The sequence below is a fragment of the Saccopteryx leptura genome, chromosome 3 (assembly GCF_036850995.1).
Source record: "Saccopteryx leptura isolate mSacLep1 chromosome 3, mSacLep1_pri_phased_curated, whole genome shotgun sequence".
NCBI classification, from domain to species: domain Eukaryota; kingdom Metazoa; phylum Chordata; class Mammalia; order Chiroptera; family Emballonuridae; genus Saccopteryx; species Saccopteryx leptura.
In genome coordinates, this window is record NC_089505.1 from 309,591,329 (window position 1) to 309,614,234 (window position 22,906).

Sequence of the window (22,906 nt, forward strand, 5' to 3'; positions counted from 1 at the left end):
CCCCACCTCTCACTTAAAAAAAAAAAAATAGAAAAAGATAATCAATACATGCGAATTCTGGGATTACAGAGATGTTAGAATTATCTGAGAGATTTCAGAGCAATATGATAAAAAGAATTCAAAGAGCAATGACCATCACTTTTCAAGTTAATGAAAAAAGTCTCAGTAAAGAAACAGACACTGTAAAGGACAACCAAAGTATTTTCAAACTGAAAAGTAATAAATGAGCCTTACCAGGCACTGGCGCAGTGGATAGAGCATTAGACTGGGACACACAGGACGAGGTTGCTGGCTTGAGCACAGGGTCGCTGGCTTGAAGCCAAGGCCACAAAGGGTCACTTGCTCTGCCGGAGCCCCCCAGTCAAGGCACATATGAGAAAGCAATCAATGAACAACTAAGGTGCTGCAACAAAGAATTGATGCTTCTCAAAAAAAAAGTTATAACTGAGATAACACAATAGATGGGATAAGAAGTAGAATGGAGAAGACAGTAAAGAATCAGTGAATCTGGACATAGAGCAACAGAAATTACCCATTCTAAAAAACAGAAAGCAAAGAGACCAGGGAAAAATTAATCGTAGTGACCGGTGGGACAATAGCAGATCTAGTATTTGTGTCATCTGGGATCCCAGAAGGTAAGGAGAAAGAGGACAAGAAAGCGGGCAAGACTGAGAAATACAGGCAGGATCAACCCAAAGAATTCCATGTTGAGATACATAGACTTTTCAAAACTAAAGACAAAGAAAAATTTGAAGAATCTAGAGAGAAAGGATACCTTATCTATAGTGGAAATCTATTTGAATGACAGGATTTCTTATCTGAAACATGAAGGCTTGCAGAAACTGATACATTTTTAAAGTGCTAAGGAACAAATTATGAACTCATAACCTTATATCCTGCAAAAATATCTCTTAAAATTTGGGAAGTCAAGAATTCTCAGCCCTGGCCAGTTGGCTCAGTGGTAGAGCACTGGCCAAGTGTGTGATGTCCCGGGGTTCCATTCCGGTCAGGGCACACAGAAGAAGCATCCATCTGCTTCTCCACCCTTCCCCTCTCACTTCCCCCTGCAGGCATGGCTTGATTGGAGCATGTTGGCCCTGGGCACTAAGGATAGCTCCATGGCCTCTGCCTCAGGTGTTAATAAGAGCTCAGTTCCTGAGCAATGGAGCAACAACCCCAGATGAACAGAGCATCTCCCCCTAGTGGGTTTTCTGGGTGGATCCTGGTTGGGGCACATGTGGAAGTCTGTCCTCTGCCTCCCCTCCTCTCACTGAATTAAAAAAATAATTTTCAAATGAGAAAAACTAAAAGAATTTATTGTCAGGAGACTCAATCTAATACAATGAGTAAAGGAAACTAAACAGAAAGACAGAAAAAAAAAAAAAAGGAACCTTATATCAGAAGAAAAAACATAGCAAAAATATGGGTAAACACTTTCTCCTCTTGAGTTTTCTAAATTGTTTGATGACTGAAGCAAATATTTTACTGTTGTCTGATATGATTCTAAATGTCTGTAGAAAATTATTCAGGAAATTATATTATAAAAAGGAGGGTACAGGGACATAAAGGAAGACAAACTGCTAAAAAGACACCACCAATAGAATGTGGCAAGTTATGTGTATACAGTGGAACTCACTAAGTCCTCACTTAAAGTCCTTGATAGATTCTGTGATTTTAAGTGAAATGACATATAATTAAACCAATTTTACCACAGGCTAATTGGTATAAAAAGTTAAGTACCTATGGCATCTTAACCACCTATAATGAAACAATGTTATACAAAGCCATGTTATCTGAGGACCTGCTATTCCTAGATTAACAACCAAAAAACCTATACAGGCCCTGGCCAGTTGTCTCAGCGGTAGAGCGTCGGCCTGGCGTGCGGGGGACCAGGGTTCGATTTCTGGCCAGGGCACATAGGAGAAGCGCCCATTTGCTTCTCCACCCCCCCCTTCCTCTCTGTCTCTCTCTTCCCCTCCTGCAGCCAAGGCTCCATTGGAGCAAAGATGGCCCAGGCGCTGGGGATGGCTCCTTGGCCTCTGCCCCAGGCGCTAGAATGGCTCTGGTTGCAACAGAGCAACGCCCCAGATGGGCAGAGCGTCGCCCCCTGGTGGGCGTGCTGGGTGGATCCCGGCCGGGCGCATGCGGGAGTCTGTCTGACTGTCTCTCCCCGTTTCCAGCTTCAGAAAAATACAAAAAAAAAAAAAAAACTATACAAAGATACCTCAAAACAGATAAATCAACATGAAAGTCCAAAAAAATGTTTAAGTATCCCACAGGAAAGCAGGAAAAAAGAAAACAGGCCTGGCCTGTGATGGCACAGTAGATAGAGTGTCAACCTGGAACACTGAGGTCTCTGGTTCAAAATCCTGGGCTTGCCCAGTCAAGACACATACAACAAGCAATCAATAAACAACTAAAAGTGAAGCAACTATGAGTTGATACTTCTTGTTCTCTACCCCCTGGAAAATCAATAAAAATCTTAGAAAAAAAGAAAATGGAACACAGGGAAAAGCCAGACTGAAGCCCTAACATAATTACATAATATAGTTTACATTTATCAATTAACAGACAGACTGCCAAAGTGGATTAAAAAATATGACCCAACAATATGCTGTCTAGAAAAATCTCAGTTTAAATGTAATATAAGCAGGATGAAAGTAAAAAGAACTAAAAAAAGATATTGTACAAATGCTAACCAAAAGACAACTGTGACTATAATAATTTAGATAAAGTAGACTTGAGAACCAAGAAAATTATCAGGAAGGGACCTTGTATAAAAGTAAAACAATAAAAAAAAAAAAAAAAAGTAAAACGATAAAAGAGAAATACTAAATGTGTATGCACTAAACAACAGACCTCCAAAATATGAAAAGCAGAAACTGGTAGAACAGAAAGGAAAAAGACACAGATCTACATAATACAGTTGAAGACCTTAACAACCCTCTTTTCAACAGTATTGAAAGTAGAAAATCAGGAAGAACATAGAATTCAACAACAGCATCAACCAATGGGATCTAATACTTGATATGTATTAAAACATTCCATTCACAACAGAAAATACATTCTTTTCAAGCACCCACATTATAGATATTAAAATGTCCCATATCTGGGCCAATAAAAAAACACCAATAAATTTAAAAGAATGGAAATATACAGTGTGTGTTCTCCAACCACAACAGAACCAAACAGGAAATCAGTAACAGAAAGGTAATAAGAAAATTTTCAAACATTTAGAAACCAAACCACAAACTTCTAAATTATGCATGGGTCAAAGAAGATGTCAAGGGAAATTTAAAAATACAATTAACTGAATCAAAATAAAAATACAACAATATCAAAATTCATGGGACATAGCTAAAGTAGTGTTGAGAGGAAAATTATAGTACTAAGTACTTAAAGTAGAAAAAAGGTCTCAAATAATATAATTTCCCACCTAAAAATCCTAGATAAAGAAGAGCAAAATAAACTCTAGTCAAGTAAAAGGGGAAAAAAGCAGAAATCTGTAACACTGAACAGAGAGACAATAAAAAAATGAAATAGAAAATGGCTCTTCAAAAAAACTTAATAAAACTGACATAAAAAAGAAAAAAGAAGACAAATTACTAGTATCAGGTAGAAACAAATATCACTATGCACCTTCCAGTCATCAAAAAGGACAGTAAGAGAATACTGTAAGTTATCATTTAATGTCCTCAATGGGTTTTGGAAACTGCAGCTTTAAGCAAAAGGCCATATAATGAAACCTATTTTTACCACAGGCTTATTGACATAAATAAGAGTTAAGTTCTTTTTTTTTTCCCCCACACCAGATTTATTGATTTTAGTGAGAGAGAGGAGGAAGGGGAATAGAGAAGAAAGAGAGAGAGAAAGAGTCAGGAACAATGAGCTGTTCACACTGTGTGTGCCCTGACCGGTGATCAAAATGGCAACTCTGATGTAAGAGTTAAGTTCTTAATAGCATATTTCTTGTCCCAAAAACATCACCAAACTTCTAAATAAAGACCCCAAACACTTCTAATATTAAACACGGGAATAAATGCAAGGTATATATATATATTTAAGAAAGATTGATAAACAAGTAAAATAACTATTTCCCAACCTGCTTATCCCAGTTCATGGTCGAGAGGACTGAAACCTGTCTCGGCAGCTCAGGAACAGGGCAGAAAGCAACCCTGGCCAGCGTGCTATTCCACTGCAGGGCACACTCACACTCACCTCACTCATAATGGTACAATTGAGACACACCTCACCTGACATGCACATCTTTGGGATGAGTGAAGAACCCGGAGTACCTGGAGGAAACGCATGAAGACATGGGGAGGATGTGCAAACTACACACAGACAATGGCCCTGCTGGGAATTGATTTTTTTTTTCTCATCAATGTTATAACAAAACGATATCATCTGAGGACCTGCTGTACTAAGAACATTAATATACACATAAATCTCACCATCTAGGAGAAATGGACCAATTCCATCTTCAAAGCAGAAACTACAAAATAGTCAAATAACTTTATTAAGGAAATTGAACTCATAATTTTAACCCTCTCCCCCAAAAATCTCCAGGCCCATATGGTTTCACTGGAGAATTCTACCAAATGTTTACAGAACACCAGTTCTACACAAGCTGTTCAGAAAATAGAAAAGGGACACCTTCCAATTCATTTTATGAAGCTAATATTACCCTGACAACAAAAGCAATAACTATTAAAGGAAAAATTGATAAAGTGGATTTATTGAAGTAAAAAATGTTCTGTGAACGACCCTGTTAAATAGATGAAAAGACAAGATACAAAGTGGGAGAAAATATTTACAAACCTCATATCTGAAAAGGATTCATATCTAGAACAAAGAACTCCTAAGAAAAAAGAGTGACAATACAAATGTGAGTGAGAATGCAAGAAAACCAATCAGCCCCACACTGCTGTTGGGATTGTAAAATGGTACAGCCATTCTGGAAAACGGTCAGTTTCTTCAAATCTAAACATGCAACTACCTTATGACTCATATGACCCAAAAAATGTATTTAGCACAGAGACATGAAAACTTATGTTCACTCAAAAACCTGTATGCAAATGTTTCTAGCAACTTTATTCCAAAAATGAGAAACAAGCCAGATCTCCATCAGCTGCTGCATGTTAAACAAACTGGTCCCTCCATACCCAGGAATACCGAGTTCCAGTTCAAGATGGCAACATAGGAAGAATAGGAAATCCTGAACTCACCTGCTCCCACGAACACATCAAATCTACTGCTACAAGTGGAATAATTTCCTCTGGAAAATAAACCAAAACCTAGCTGAGCGATGACTATACATCAAAAGAAAAAAAGCACACTGAAGATGGAGCAGCTGAGACACAGTCTTGTCATAAACCCCACCCCAGGCACAGTGGCCCACTCTTGGGAGGGAACTCAAAACTCAGAGCTTTTTCTTGTGGAGCCAAGTCTGAATACATTGGGTACCCCATCATTTAAGACCTGTATCTCAGAGATGAGCACCCAATACATCTAGCCATGAAAACCATCAGGGCTCTCATCCAAGAGACCCACAAGGCTCTAGTGATCTGAGAAACAGCTCTCAAAGGTGCTCTCCCGCTGAGGCTCATGACCCAGTGTCTGGCACAGAAGCAGCTGATCCTGCCCAGACTTCATGTAAGAGTCTCATTTGCTAATTTTAAAGCATAAACCTGAGGGGCATGCATCTAACTTACCCATCAAGGGGGCTGCTGGGATAAATTTTGGGGATAGACGCTGGTAGATGCCAACTTTAAGTGCTATCTTTTTTCCTTCAAAACTCTAGGCCTAGTCTACGGCCATACCACCCTGAACACGCCCGATCTTGTCTGATCTCGGAAGCTAAGCAGGGTCGGGCCTGGTTAGTACTTGGATGGGAAAACTCTAGGCCTTCTGGGGAGGGGGTGGAAGAAAAGGTGTAAAGAGGGACAAATATGGCCAGGGGAATAGCAAGGTTACCAAGAATAATTTGCAGGTTGCCAAGGACTTTGTTTTAAATGTTTTCAAGTCTGACCAAGCACTCTGACATTTAGAAAAAAAAAAAAGAGGGACAAATAGGTGATTGAAAATGATCTGACTTTGGGTGATGGGTATACAACATAATAAACAGTTCAAATGCTACAGAAATGTTTACCTGAAACCTATGTACTCTTATTGACAATGTCACCCTGTTAAATTTAATTTCCTTAAAACACACACACACACACACACAAATTCTAGGCCTTCAACCCCACCTACTCTCACAGGCACCATCTTTACCCTCTGCCTTGCTCCAGGGCACCAGTATCTTCCAGAAGGGACCTTTCACATGTATCTGCACCCCCAGTTTTTATGTCTGGTGCCCCAATTCTTGTGGCTGCACCCCCAGTTTTTATGTCTGGTGCCCCAATTCTTGTGGCTGCCACTCAGGGGACAACCCTTCATCACGTGGCACTGAATGCAAGGAAGTTTTGCATTCCTGGTTCCCATGGGGCTGTGACAAAGAGACAGTTCTTGGCAGACTACCACCCCCAGAGCACTTGCACAGAGACTGAATTCCCTTGCCTTTCTGAGAAGAGCTGTTTGCTCACCCAGGAGCTTTGGTCTGAGGGGCAGGCTTTAGGTCTGGCACACTTCTAGAGGTCTACACATAGACCCTTAGGGAACAGAGGCCAGCAGAGACAGTCTTTGCACTTCTCCTCTGCCTCGCTTCAGCTAGTTGGAATCTCATCCAAAAGCTGTGGATACTTTTGCCAGGCACCCTGATTTTTGAGCTGCCACCAGGGGACACTTGCACACCACCTTGCTCTATTGACCAGTGATACTTACACTCACGGGTCCCAAAGGAGTAGAACCAAAAGAGAAAGAGTTCTAAATAACTACCATTCTCAGGGCATAGCAAGAGGCAACAGCCCCAGGAACTCAATATTTCTGTGAAAAGAGGCCTCTATTAGTTTATCATTGTAGCTGCAGTCTGAAGGGCAGGATTCTAAATGCAATCCCCCTGCTGCTCTCCCTCTGCCACACCCAGAACATCAGGGTCTCTGAGGAGAGCTTTAACAAGTGTCGGCGCTCTGGTTTTTGAGGCTGTGCCCCTTGATTCCCTAACTCTGGAGGCAAGGGAGGCCTGCACTACAGGTCCCACAGGAATGTTGTAATAGCCTGAGAAACAGTTCTAGGCAGGCTATTCCTCCCATCACGTGACAGCAGACTGAACTACACCCCCACGTGTTCTGTGAAAAAGGCCTATATGTGCTTGTCCTGGAGCTCTGACCTGAGTGGCAGACTTCAGGCTGGTCTACAGTGCTCTGACGGGAATGCAGGCTGGAGGCCAGCATCTTTGCACTCCCCCTTTGTCTCACCACAGCTCACCGGTGTCTCCTAGAAAGCTTCCACACTCACCTGAAGCCCCAGTTTCTGTGACTGCTACCCAGGGATATTTACAGATTGTCTGGCTCTGGCGGCCAGCAGGGCTTCTACTTGGGGTCCCACAAGATTGTACATAGTTATCTACTTTAGAAGTGCTGCCTTAGGCCCTGGCCGGTTGGCTCAGCGGTAGAGTGTTGGCCTGGCGTGCGGGGGACCCGGGTTCGATTCCCGGCCAGGGCACATAGGAGAAGCGCCCATTTGCTTCTCCACCCCCCCTCCTCCTTCCTCTCTGTCTCTCTCTTCCCCTCCCGCAGCCAAGGCTCCATTGAAGCAAAGATGGCCCGGGCGCTGGGGATGGCTCCTTGGCCTCTGCCCCAGGCGCTAGAGTGGCTCTGGTCACGGCAGAGCGACGCCCCGGAGGGGCAGAGCATCGCCCCCTGGTGGGCAGAGCGTCGCCCCTGGTGGGCATGCCGGGTAGATCCCGGTCGGGCGCATGCGGGAGTCTGTCTGACTGTCTCTCCCCATTTCCAACTTCAGAAAAATACAAAAAAAAAAAAAAAGTGCTGCCTTAGGGTTTGGCCTTAATCTAGGTGCTAAGATCTTCCCCTTTAGAACCCTGACAAGTCTTAGCTCACCCTCAACTATTGGGAACTATTAAAAATAAAATAGGCTGCTTGGACAATCACAGAAGTTTGAGGAACAACCAAGGCTAGGCCAGGGTTGAATGAGAAGGTTCATCTCCTACACAAGGCTACTCCTTCAACACTGGGAGAGGTGGCTGTTTCATCTAATGCACAAAAACTAACACAGAGAGTCAATAAAATGAAAAAATAAAAGACACTATTTGCAGGGGAATTTTACTAAAATACAGATATAATAATACTATAGTGCAGTGGTTCTCAACCTGTGGGTCGCAACCCCGGCAGGGGTCAAACGACCAAAACACAGGGGTCGCCTAAAGCCTTTGGACCCTGTGTGTTTTGCTCGTTCGACCCCCACCGGGGTCGCGACCCACAGGTTGAGAACCGCTGCTATAGTGCTTAAAAATCTTCCAGGGCTAGCTACACAGTGCTTTCAGGAAAAAGTCTATAAATTTTTAGCCTAACACGTATAACCTTTAAACCTCTACCTATTTTGTAATCATCCTGTACAGCTTAAACTTCTCTGCTACTCCCTAGCCTCACTGAGCCATTTGAAGTTCCCTAAACATGTCATGTGGCCTCCTAATTAGTACCTTTAAACATATTGTTCACTTTTCCTGGAATACAGATTTCCTATTTAATTGGCTCCTTCTGACCAACCTTATCACTCAGCTCTAACAACTCCTGCTTGGAGAAGCCTTGCCAAACTCCTCTCATCTACAGCAGCCTTCTGTATTTACTTAGTAGACTTTATAGTATCAGTATCATTGATTTCCTCTAGCACACCAAGTATTCCTAGAAAGCTGAGACCATATATATATATAAAATTTTTTTTTGACAGTTGGAGAGAGGGACCAATAGGGACAAACAGATAGGAAGGAAGAGAGATGAGAAGCATCAATTCTTAGTTGCAGCACCTTAGTTGTTCATTGATTGTTTTCTCATATATGCCTTGACCAGGGGGCTACAGCAGAGCGAGTGACCAGTGACCTTGGGCTTCAAGCCAGCAACCTGGGGTCATGTCTATGATCCCACGCTCAAGCCAGATGAGCCCACACTCAAACCAGCGACCTCAGGGTTTCGAACCTGGGTCCTCTGTATCCCAGTCCAATGCTCTATCCACTGTGCCACTGCCTGGTAGGGCTGAAACTATATTTTATTTTATCTCTGCATACTTGATGCGTAATAGGAACGAAGAGTTGAATAACTGTTTATTAGATCGAGGCATAGTAATAATTTATTCAGGTTCTTTCAAATAATTGGGAGTACCTCTCTAACTCTTACATATTACTACTGCCTTTGAATCACAACCCACCTTTACTCAGAATTTTTAGGAATCATTCTCTAGTGATTACACAAACTCCCTAATCCATACTGATTTTTCTACTCCAATAAGACCATTTTAATATTATACTAATATAAATATATTTATGACAGTTCTTTCTGGTATCTCATATTAGAACTTCTAAAAGGCAAGGAATTCTGTAACTTTTTAAAAGATTTTATTCATTTTAGAGAGAAGGGAGAGGGAGAGAGAGAGAGAAGGAAGGGAGGAGGAGCAGGAAGCATCAACTCCCATATGTGCCTTGACCTGGCAAGACCAGGATTTTGAACTGGTGACCTCAGCATTCACGGTCAATGCTTTATCCACTGTGCCACCAGAGGTCAGGGTGAATTCTGAAATTCTTCAGTCTAACACTCTCCCAACTAAGTTATTTCAGCAGCTGCTAAAATTCTATAATTCTTACGGACATAGTAGTTATATGTTTCTAGGAACTTTATAAATACTAGCTGCATATTTAAAATAAACAGTAAAGAAAACTGCTAAAAAAAATACCTCAGTTACTAGAGATCAAATTCAGCTGTTAAAAGGAATACTACACAAAGGTAATGACTATATCTCAGCTCTGTAGGCTTCCAGACTAACCTTCGTCTTGTTGAGCATTCTCCTTCTTCCTGGTCTACCCATCCAACGTCGGCAAAAGATGCCACTGAATCCTCTCCGGGATGACTGGGGCTCCATTCTGTGGCAGGGCTGGTAAGCTGTACATTACAAATAGGGGAAGTTTGTCATCTGGCACCAAAATATTAGAATATAACTTTTTAAAATCAAAATGAAAATCATCAGCTTTAGTGTTATAAACATATGGGTAGTTTTTGATATTTCCATGAAAGGTCCCCATGAAAGGGACCATTAGTTATGTCATATGTCACCTAATAATGTATGACAATCTCTGAACTATAATTTAACTTTATTCAATTTTTATTTACAGGTCAAATGAGACTGGTTTAAAAAAAAAAAAGCTAGTCATCCTAAAACACTAAGAAAATTTTTATATTTTAAGCATTAAAATATCAATTTTCTTGAAAAGATCTAGTTTAAAAAAAAAGTATAGGAACAAGAACAAACAACTGACCAATCTGTGCAAAATCTAGGAATACTTTTACATGGATATTTATAGATATGCTGTTATAATGTTGAAAATACATTTAATTTAAAAATCCTTAAATTTCAAAAAAAATCCTTAAATTTCTTGACTTTCATATAAGAGTACTATATTAATGCCAACCTAGCAGTAGAGCAGAATTCTCTAAGCTTAAATACACAAAGGAACAAAACATTTTTACAACAAAGAAATAAATACAACAAAGAAAAAGCATGAGTGTTCTGAAATTTACCTTGAAAATCAAGAGAAATATAATTTAATGAATTATATTTAAATTATAGTATAATGGCTCAGAGCCAGATGGTCAATGAATAATTAAAAAATAAGATGGAATAAGGTTTAAGCAAAAAATAAATAAATAACTTTTTAGATGAAGAAAATAATCTAAAAGGCCAAAGAGATTTACTTAATGTGTACCCATGCTTTGTTTGAACCTTAACATTATCATTGCCAGATCAAGCTCCTGGAAGCTACATTTAAAATACTTCTTCCTCAAATGTAAAACATACCAGGCAAACACATAATGCTAGTAAAGTTATAAATTTAAAATACCTTTATTATGAATAAAATTTTAACATATCAGCTGCTGGTATGTATACCCATTATGTAATATAATTACCTAACACTATCAACTTAATAAAGCAGCATTAGAAAACTGACATTTGGCCCTGACTGGTTTGCTCAGTGATAGAGCATCGGCCTGGCATGCGGATGTCCTGGGTTCGATTCCCAATCAGGGCAAACAGGAGAAGCCTCCATCTGCTTCTCTACCCTTCCACCCCTCACTTCTCTTTTTCTCTCTTCCCCTCCTCCATCAATGGCTCAATTGGGGTGAGTTGGCCCCAGGCACTGAGGATGGCTCTATGGCCTCTGCCTCAGGTGCTAAGAAAAGCTCAGTTGCTGAGCAATGAAGCAGTGCCCCAGATGGGCAGAGCATCACCCCCTAGTGGGCTTATTAGATGGATCTCAGTAGGGGCGCATGCAGGAGTCTATTTCTCTGCCTCCCCTCCTCTCACTGAATAAAAATTTTTAAAAACCTGACATTTTAACAATAATAAACTAAGAACATCAAGTATATAAAATGCCTTACCCCTTTGAGTAGAACGAACGTTCATGTATGTCCTCGTGCCTCCTGACCACCCAGAGTACGATTGATTTATTTTAAAAATGTGTGAAGCAACATTTAAAAAAAGGCAAATGTATGTTCTTCTTGTTTCCATAAACTGATTATCAAACAAACATGATTTTAAGTTACTAAAACTGTAGCCCTGGCCGGTTGGCTCGGTGGTAGAGCGTCGGCCTGGTGTGCAGGAGTCCCGGGTTCGATTCCTGGCCAAGGCACACAAGAGAAGCGCTCATCTGCTTCTCCATCCCTCCCCCTCTCCTTCCTCTCTGTCTCTCTCTTCCCCTCCTGCAGCCAAGGCTCCATTGGAGCAAAGTTGGCCCGGGCACTGGGGATGGCTCTATGGCCTCTGCCTCAGGAGCTAGAATGGCTCTGGATGCAACAGAGCAACGCCCCAGATGAGCAGAGCATTGCCCCCTGGTGGGCATGCCGGGTGGATCCTGGTCGGGCGCATGCAGGAGTCTGTCTGACTGCCTCCCCGTTTCCCACTTCAGAAAAATAGCCCCCCCCCCAAAAAAAAGGAAGCAAAATGATACTTAAGTAATAACTGCTATGGTGCACATCTAAAACTAATAAAAAATAATACTGGATGTAAAATGTAATTGAAAAATGAAATTTAAATTTAATAATAAGCACTTAGAAAAGTTAACCCATTTTGTGATAGCTTTTCATAGTATTTTACAACATAGAGATCAAACATCTCTCAAATTAATATCTGTAATATATATTAAACATGAAAAGTTTATTACAAAAACTTTAAAATTACCAAAAACAGTTCTCTATTACTAGATTATAATTTTTATAATTAATTGTATCTGGATATACAATGATTTAAATTTGTTTACGGAAACAAAGTTCATTGATTTTTAAAAAATAATTAAGTCTATTTTACAAAATGAATCATGAAAATGATAAAAGTAGTTTCTGCTTTTTTTAATGTGAATTTAATCTAAGACTCTAGGTTTTATGATTTTCCAATTTTAGAAGATTTTCTACTCATATAGCTCTATAATAGAATTATTGCTTATAAACAGTATTTGTTTTAAACTACTTTATTAAAATTATATTCTGTTAAGTGTTAACTTTTCATGCAGGAAAACAATGTGATGTTGGCTACATTGTAAGTGACCATACAAGATTACATATCTCTGTGGTCATTACACTGTGACAAGTATGTTATTCATGAAATGATCAGGGTATCACATGAAAGTGTACAAACTGTTGTAAATGGTATTTCCTCATATAAGCTATATTATTATGAAAAAGATGTGGCAATTATAGTAACATAAAATTGTTAGAGATCTAATGTAAAATAGAATTAGTTTAAAATATACTGATGGCTGATTTTAATACACTTGAAAATGGATATAACTTGACCAAAACAATAAATACAAATATTGCCACAAGACGCAGTTTTTACAGTGCTAAAATGTCATTAAACATGTAGATATATGCTTCAAAAGCCTACTGAGCTGCCTGACCAGTGGTAGCTCAGTGGATAGAGCATCGACTTGGATGCCAAGGTCGCCATCTTGAGGTTGGGGTCGCCTACATGATCCCAAGGTTGCTGGTTCAGTTGCCAGCTGGATCCCTGGCGAAGGCACACATGAGAAGCCTGCTGAGCTGATAAACCCCATCATCCACTGGTTTGTCCCTGGGGTATATGCTTATGGCTTCTATTCAGATACATTAATAACTAGCAAAGATTAAAGAAAAAAAAGGCCGTATCAGTTGATGCTGAAATGTTCACTAAGTAACATAAGCATGGAATGGGAAGGACAACTCAATTAGTAAAGTGCCAGTTAAGATGAAGTCAGTGCAGGCACAGGGGCTGACAATATGGAATTCCTGAAGTACCATTTAGATGCTACTACTGACATGCATGGTGACATGCACGATGGGAAGTTTGAAAAAGAAAAGGCCAACTTACTGAAGGTTCCAGCAAGGTCCTTTTGCTACCATGGCTATTTTTTAGTAGAGGAAAAAAATAAAACAAACCAGTGAAAGAAACAGACTCTTTTTTAATTAAGGGTATTATAAAATTTAAGTATCCAAATTCCTTTCAGAAAGTGTGGAAAAGCATTTCATTCAGAGCAAAAATTCAGTATTAGTATTACATTTTTATATTTTAAGTAGTTCAACTGAACATTTAATTCAACTTAAATCATCTAAAATTCAATTATATTTCGAGAATTTTACTAAAGTAAGTTCAGATAATTTAAAATACTCTATAGTGTAAAACTACACCAAAGAAATTAATTCACTTAATAAAATAAAAATACAAAGTTATGTACAAAAGTTGAAATACTTAGAATGAAATATTAAAAGAGGAAACTTTATCATCATGTGAACTTGTCATTCCACTGGTACTAGGATGGTCTCTGTTTCTTGCCAAAAAGGCTATAATAGTAAATAGACTCAGTCTATTTTATACCATTTGTTTATAGGCAAATACAAAACATGTATTCTTAAAATCAACACAGTGCAACAATTATCTCTAGCTTTTTTTCTTACAGACTTAATTATTCCTTTTCCTATCATAGTAAGGAAAACTGAAACTAGAATTTCTGTATTTTGATAATGACCTTTAGTGACACTAGCAGGCCAGGGGTAGACCTGTGTCAAGAACACGAATCTGACGGATGAAACAATTAAACATTCTAGCTGGGACTCAGGTACTAATGTTCCTGAATAGCAATGCTTTCTATTCATAACACTCCTAGAAAGGGGGTTGGGCGGAGGGGGGGAGGAGAAAAGAGGAGAAGGAAAGGGACCAGAGAGACAAGAGAGGAAAATGTGTGTCTCTCAAAATAACCTAGGAAGGTAAGAAACAGTACCCTTGGATCCAACTGTGGTTCCCAGTTCCAGACTTTCTGTAGTAGTATTTACTCATGTTGCACTCCTAGACAGTTCAAACACGTTCCATATCAATCAACCGCCCCCACCAAATAAGCCATAAAAATAGCAAAAATGCATTTTCAATTTCTTTTTTTTTTTTTTAATATTTTATTTATTGATTTTTAGAGAGGGGAGAGGGAGAGAGAGCGAGAGAGAGAGAGAGAGAGAGAAAGGGGAGGAGCAGGAAGCATCAACTCCCATATGTGCCTTGACCAGGCAAGCCCAGGGTTTCGAACCAGCAACCTCAGTGTTCCAGGTCGATGCTTTATCCCACTGCGCCACCACAGGTCAGGCCAGCATTTTCAATTTCATTACTCTAAACTGTACCCTTTACATTTTTGAAGACTCTACATTTTTAATATTTCTGATAGCTGTATAAAAAAACTAGAAGATACAGTGTAAAACTAGCAGATTTTAAATCCAAGTAACAGTTAAAATACCCACTTTAATACTGATGTTGAATTTGAAAAGACTCAGTATGCTACAAAACTGCCTGGAAGTAAAAGTCTTACTATAAACTAGTCTTTTATCCTCCATAAGTGACCAACATTTCTCTCAGTTTACTGCTCTCCTTTATGTTAATCCATCTCTTTTCAAATGCAGCTCCTGTACTAAATCTGTGCTTCAGACGATGTTACTAGGCCAGGGTTCCTGTACTAAATCTAATAGTCTTATTTTGCTCATACACTTTTAAGTGACTAATGACACTGAGAAAGAGAATCCTTCCAAGGAAATGTACTTGACTGTAGTACTTCAGCCTAGTGACGGCCAAGGTAGATTTGAGTTGCTACCAAATGCTGGCTTATATCCATGTCCTGTTACATGTTACTAGCTACCTGAACACAAATGTTAAAGCAAGTTCTTCTCTAGCTTAAGTAGATAAATAGATAAAAGATTTTAATGGAACTGAGCAAACCAGAAAAAAAAAGTTAAGGTTTTATTAACACAACAGTTATTTGAAGGAAGTTGGCCAATCAGTTATTTGTGTCTAAATGAACTCTATTCTCTCAGAAATTATGTGGGAGAGACTATCACAGATTTATTCATTTTGATTATTTTTTAAAGCCTATAGTTTGATGAAAATGACTCAGACCAGGGGTCGGGAACCTATGGCTCGTGAGCCAGATGTGGCTCTTTTGATGGCTGCATCTGGCTCGCAGACAAATCTTTAATAAAAAAATAATAACGTTAAAAATATAAAACATTCTCATGTATTACAATCCATTCATTTCCTACCACTCATGTTCATGGTTGCGGGTGGCTGGAGCCAATCACAGCTGTCGTCCAGGACACCAAATTTTTATTGGATAATGCGTAATGTACACGGGTCGTTGTATGGCTCTCATGGAATTACATTTTAAAATATGTGGCGTTCATGACTCTCTCAGCCAAAAAGGTTCCCGACCCCTGCCTTAGACCGTTCTAATCTGTCAATTTCTAATTTGAGGCACAAAGGTTTGGCAGTCAATTTGTAGAGGGAATATAAGCACAACGATGAGTAGCCTGTTAGTCAAACTGAACAAACACGAATTGCTACCACTTACTTAGGAACAGATTTTTTTTTACCTCTCTCTACCAGGAAGAGTAATTTATGATAATAACAGATAAGCTCACAGAGGAAGTTCTGAATTATGAGTTAAATGTATCTTCCACATTTTACATGCTAATCTATTATTTTAAATTGGTTTAGGTATCTGCTGAACTTTATATTCTTAAATGGATTAAAACATTTTATGTATAACTCTTATATAGAATTAATGAACAAGAACAAAGCTATATGAGGCATATCAAACACTATTAACAGCAATAAGGAACAAAAAGCCCAAATCAAGAAAATAGTAATTTATCTCCAAGCAAAAGGTAGAGTTGCCCCCGATTTGGTGCTAGAAGTGAATAGTAAGACCTGAGTATTCAAAAGTATTCCTAATTCAGGGTTTGATTATCATCTCATTCAGAGAACCACAATTACCTCTTTGTCTTAACACTGTTGTTACCAAGGCCAATAGTTCCCATAATGAATGCTAAGCTTTAATCCAAAGATGGAAAAAGCAACTTACATGGCATGGACAGAGACATCTAAAAATAAACTAGGGGAACACAGTGGCTGTCCAAAGAGGAAGGTGTAATAACTAAAGGAAATAATGTTGGTACCTGAAGCTTCTAAGGAAATATAGGCCTACGTTTGAGGTCACCCAGGAATTAACAAACTCTTGACTTATTACGTGCTTCTAAATCCTCACAAATGTATTCTTAAGAAGGATAAATGTCTTCAAGACTCTGAATAATCAACTTTGCAGAGGAACTAAGATTAGAAAGACTTTATTATGGTTTTTATCCTCTTTTATTTTATTGATAGTGGCATTAATAAGTTTCAAAAAATACTATTTAAGCTGTTCTGCCTATATTCCCAGTACACACATTAATTCAAAATTTTGATATATACAGTACCTGAAACTGAACTCTTGGACACTGGATTAGAGATAAATTGGTACCAATTTTCCTTACGATACTTCGAGATGAACCATATGGCTTCCCAGACCAAAGTACCTGAGAAAACAGAAAAAAGCAAAAATTTAATTACCTGGCTTATAATGTATAATGCTGTTAATACAAACCACTGGACCATTAATTGCATAACATGCTGACACATTAATTAGGAGATCAGAATGTCTAATTGTTTTGGGAAATGAGCTAACATTTCTCAATTTAGAAATTATTGAAAAATTGTAATTATAAAATATTACTATATTTGAAGTAAAAAGGCTATTTTCATTAGGTTTTCATATTATTCTGCAAAGAAAACACTATTTTATTCTACTATATTTTTAGCTTTAGAATTTTATATACACATAATTTTTTTTAAAGATTTTATTGATTTTACAGAGAGAGGGGAGAGAAAGGTGGAGTGAGAAGTACTGACTCATAGTTGCTTCATTTTAGTTGTTCATTGCTTGCTTGTTGCATGTGCCATGACCAGGCAAGCCCGCGGCTCTGAACTGGTGATCTCAGTGTTCCAGGTTGACGTTCTATTCACTACGCCACCACAGGCCAGGCACACATAAATATTTTAAAAACTATGAACTACTTTTTGTTATAATGGACTTCTCAAAGCAATTCCGAATCAGAATCTGAATTTGTACCATGTAGAGTAATGAATTTTGTTTGCTACACAAAAACACATGGCCAAGGGTGAAGAGGTGCCAAAGTTCAGTTGCAGTGCATTTTCTTGTGAGGCCTTGTCCCCAACGCCTTTTTCTTTCTTTTTTTTTTTTAAGACTTTATTCATTTTAGACAGGGGAGAGAGAGAGAGAGAGAGGGAGAGAGAGAGAGAGAATGAGAGAGAGAGAGAGAGAGAGAGAGAAGGGAGGAGCAGGAAGCATCAACTCCCATATGTGCCTTGACCAGGCAAGCCCAGGGTTTTGAACCGGCGACCTCAGCATTCCAGGTCTTTATCTACTGCACCACCACAGGTCAGGCCAATGCCTTTTTCTTAATTTACATAAAGGTACTAAATGGGCTAGTGGTGGCCCTAATGAGCCAAATTTCCCAGATGAAGTCATAATACACAGAGGACATTAAGGTATGATTAAAACAAAAACAACCCCCCCCAGAGCAAAAAGCAAACAAACAAACAAAAAACCACACATGTAGAATGTTAAACCATTACAAATTGTACCTTGAAACTTCTCCCCAAGTATATGCTCTTTCCTTAAAGAGAAAAACTATCCGTTTTGAGTGCTATACTTGAAAGCCTAGACAGAAGAGGAGGTAAAGAGAGGTAGTATGCTATTAAAAGCAATCTTAAAAGAAAGAATAAGATTGATATGACCATTATACTTCATTCATTAAACTTTAACATTCAATTATATCCTAAAGCAAAATATATAGTACCAACTCAGCTAAAATGTACTCTGAGCAATGTATACTGACCCCTTTATTAAAGTCACTCCATGGACAGTCTAATTTAAAGAATGAAATTAATATAAACAGTATGACCAAGCAATAAATGTTACTGTAAACAGTGATGCCTCCAACCGATAACTCAAAGTAGACATTTATATCATTGTAAAAGTATGTACAATTCATAGAACGAGCACAGAAGTGATCTGACTTCTTAGATTTTAGCAACCAAATCCAATTTAGGGATAACAGTATAAGTTAAAGTGAGGATCATGGAGGAATATATATAATACTTCTGGCATCTGCCTCAGCTGTTACATAATTTTCTCTTCATCATGTTCAAAGTTTCACTGACTGTTACCTGGGAAGGTTCCTATAACCTATGACTGGATACTATAAACAACAAAAACTATAACCCTAGTTTTAGAAATATATAAATTAAAAAGATGGTACAAACTGAAAACTGGTCGGTAGAAAGATAAGAAGACATCAATATTGAAATATGAATATTAAAGGATATATGAAGCAAAGTTACTCGGATGTTTAGAAAGGGATTACCTTTATTTAGTTCAGACACTCAGATTGTGCCTATTAATGTTCACACAGAGGATTATCACACGAATAGTGTTAATAACACATGAGGACTAAGAGAAGGAAAAACATCGCACTTAAAGGTCAATGGGAAGCATCCTGGTTTTATCAAGTTAACATAAGAGGTAAAAAATAATATAAAAATAAAATATGGGAAAGTAGTTCTAAAACAGTACTTAAACTTTTTACTTTATACATGGTAGTAGGTCTTGATCTTTTAAAAACAGATCCACAGGGCAATAGTATCTATAGCCTTCAGTCTTTCTCAAGTCTTCCATATAGCGACAAGTCAAAACTCCAGACATAGGAGTAGAACACTATTTATGCATCACAATGTAACAACTACATAGCCTAGAATGAATCTCCTGTTCTTCTATATAGTAAGCAAAGATCTTAACTGGAGATGAAGAGGACAAAAATTTCATAAAGAAAAAGTTAGAAAGGATTTGCCAAGGTCAGGAGCTAATTGTTCTACTGGCTTTAAGCATGCCTTGCTATTCATGCTTCAGGGCTGTTTCAACTATTACCTTCACATCTGCTTTTAATATAAGAAGGAAAGAAAACCGGGTGCCTTCCACAGAGAAGATGAACAAAGACTGACTGTTTCCTTATAAATAAGGAGAGTATTTCATGAAGATGAACAAAGACTGACTGTTTACTTATAAATAAGGAGAGTATTTAATAAATATTAAGTCTTCTTCCCCTTATTTTATAAGAAGTAGCTAAATATACCAAAACGAGGAAGGATTTTAGAATCAGAATTGGGTTCATATTACAGCTCTGCCACTTATTAGGTAACTTTGATCAAGTCAGTTAAATACTCTGAAACTCTGGTTCTTCATCTGTTAGGAAAAAAAGTGTTCTAATAAACATAATATATATAAAAGAACTGGGTACAATAAGCCAATCGTGATAGTTATTATGGTGGTGCTGATGTGTAGAATAAAATACAAAAAAACTAATAAGCACCAGTTGGCCTAATGGCAAAAACAAATCTCTGATATCAAAGCTTGTACTTTTTATTTTGAGAGAGAGAGAGAGAAAGGAAGAGAGAGGGGAGAAAAGAGGGGACGGGAGAGAGAAAAAGGGAGGGGGACAGGAAGGGGAAAGGGAAGAAAGGGGGAGGAGAGAGAAAGGGGGAGGAGAAAAAAGGGAGGAGGTAAGGGGGAGAGGGGGAGAGAGTGGGGAGAGAGAGCACACAGGGGGAGGGAGGGAGATAAACATCTACTCACTGTTCCACTTAGTTGTGTACCCACTGATTGCTTCTCATATGTGCCCTGACTGGGGCTTGAATTTGTGACCTCAGGGTGCCCTTGGGAATCAAGCCTGTGGACCCCCTGAGATGACACTATCCATTGCACCACTGGCCAGGGCACTTGCACATTTTTAAATTTTTTATTATTTTTTAATTTTTTTTTTTACTTTATTCATTTTAGAAAGGGGGGAGAGAGGGAGGGAGAGGGAGAGGGAAAGAGAGAAAAGAGGGGGAGGAACAGGAAACATCAACTCCCATATGTGCTTGACCAGGCAAGCCCAGGGTTTTGAACTAGCGACCTCAGCGTTCCAGGTAGACGTTTTATCCACTGAGTCACCACAGGTCACACGGCACATTTTTTTTTTAAGCAAAGAAAGTATGTAAAGAATGAAGGTAGTTTCTTCTCTTGGAATACTTTCAAACATAGTATTAAGTTCACTTATCTATTAAACCACTGAGAAAATACATATTTATCACTGAAAGGTAAAGCTAAAAGGTAGGTTTTTAAATTATTATTATTATTTTCAGATGCCCAAAGGTGGAATCTTGATAGACTATACCTTTTTAACTCTTTGACAGCAGGCTAAGAGATCTTGGACACTATGGCAGAAAATAACTCCAAAGGAGCAAAATGCTTTTCTTAGAAGAAAACTGAAAAGTCTGTGTAAAACAAGTTAACTGATTAAAAGTTGGTGATTATTTGTTACAGAAAAACATGATTTTGTTCATCTGCTAATAGTGGAAAGAGGCCGCAACTATGATTACAATATTGGGGGCAAGTTAATACTCTCTTACCTGGTCGATTCTTTGACAAAAAGCGTCTGTTTTACAGCTCAGAATGAACAAAGCTAAATAAACGAAACAGCTAATGTGTGTTATCTATTCCTGAAACATAATCCTGTATTTTGGCCTCAATCAGCACTAGTCACATTCACTTCACTTGGGGCAGGAGGATGACAGAGCAAAACCATAAGAAACTAACCATTTTTAAATGTACCTACGCTAGATAGAAGCCTCTGTGCTGGGTGTTTTACGTACACTGTCATTTCATCTACAGGCTAACTCTGCTATAGTTCTTCTTACTTGCAATTCATAGATTAAAAAAAAATAACTGGCAAAGATAAAAAATAGACTCAGGTTTGTCTGAGTCTAGGACCTATACATTCTCTCCACTAAACTATACTTCTTACTAAAATTGCAAATAAATAAATGGTATAGCTTCACTTTGGGCAGTCATAAATAACAGAAGTTTCACTTCTTTCTGAAATCCAAATAAATTATTTTGGTGTCAGTACTAAAATGTTCATCTACCCTATGCAGCCAAATAGTAACTAATAATAAATAAGTGGTAGAGCTCCATTAGGTGAAGTCCAGAACATAGAAAGATGCAACTGAAAAAGATGAAAACACTATTCACTTTACAAACCATTTTCTTATGGCTACTCTTCAAGATAATAATCTCAAAATAATATAGTTATAAAAAGGTGAGTTTATTTGGTTCTTTGATTTTTATCTCCAAAGAAAAAAGATGTAACTTTTGGGGAAAAGGGGGATTGGTATTTAGGGGGATTTCCAAGTTCAACTTTCTCTTAAGATATGAAAATACCCAAAACAAAAACAAAAAACTAAAAATAGTACATTAAAAAGTATAACATTCAAATTATGTTCCTTGTCTATATCTTTTCTTTTTATTTTTTTTATTTTAATTTTATTTTTTTTGTATTTTTCTGAAGCTGGAAACGGGGAGAGACAGACAGACTCCCGCATGCGCCCAACCAGGATCCACCCGACACGCCCACCAGGGGGCGACGCTCTGCCCACCAGGGGGCGATGCTCTGCCCCTCAGGGGCGTCGCTCTGTTGCGACCAGAGCCACTCTAGCGCCTGGGGCAGTGGCCAAGGAGCCATCCCTAGCGCCCGGGCCATCTTTGCTCCAATGGAGCCTTGGCTGCGGGAGGGGACGAGAGAGACAGAGAGGAAGGAGAGGGGAAGGGGTGGAGAAGCAAATGGGCGCTTCTCCTGTGTGCCCTGGCCGGGAATTGAACCCGGGACCTCTGCACGCCAGGCCGACGCTCTACCACTGAACCAACCGGCCAGGGCCACTTTTTATTTATTTTTTAACAGCAACAGAGAGAGAGAGAGAGGGATAGACAGATAGAAAGGGAAAGATGAGAAGCATCAATTGTTCATTGTGGCACCTTAGTTGTTCATTGATTGCTTTCTCATATGTGCCTTGACCAGGAGGCTTCAGAAGACCGAGTGACCCCTTGCTCAAGCCAGCGACCTTGGGCTCAAGCTGGTGACCTCGGGGTCTCGAACCTGGGTCCTCCAAATCCCAGTCCGACGCTCTATCCACTGCGCCACCACCCGGTCAGGTGCTTATATCTTTAATAAAACTTAATTCCATTTCACCTATAACAAAACACTGAATTTGAAAATGGAAAACAAATATTCCATAAAATTTACTTGGCACAACTATAGCTCTAACTTTACACAAAATCTTAATTATGTTAAAAAAAAAATGGACAAGATTGTGGTGGTTGGGGGGGGAGGGAAGAAGGGAGAGGGGGCGGGGGAGAAGAAGAGGGAGGGGCACAAAGAAAACTAGATAGAAGGTGACAGAGGACAATCTGACTTTGGGTGATGGGTATGCAACATAATTGAATGACAATATAACCTGGACATGT

At 38.9% G+C, this 22,906-nt stretch overlaps 1 protein-coding gene across 2 annotated transcripts in view; it reads right to left on the bottom strand.

The window, feature by feature from the left end:
- The window catches only part of MTFR1 (mitochondrial fission regulator 1), a 77,287-nt gene that overhangs the window by 15,189 nt on the left and 39,192 nt on the right, over nt 1–22,906 (bottom strand). Inside the window, exons 1-3 of one of the 2 annotated variants that reach the window (XM_066378965.1) lie at nt 14,414–14,486; nt 13,507–13,540; nt 9,934–10,049 (exon numbers count right to left, since the gene is read on the bottom strand). In XM_066378965.1, coding sequence (XP_066235062.1) covers nt 9,934–10,049; nt 13,507–13,540; nt 14,414–14,469 — 206 coding nt within the window. In that variant the 5' untranslated portion in view covers nt 14,470–14,486. Of the gene's footprint in view, nt 1–9,933; nt 10,050–13,506; nt 13,541–14,413; nt 14,487–16,922; nt 17,022–22,906 lie in introns of those variants that run through there. The other variant, XM_066378964.1, reaches the window with a different exon arrangement.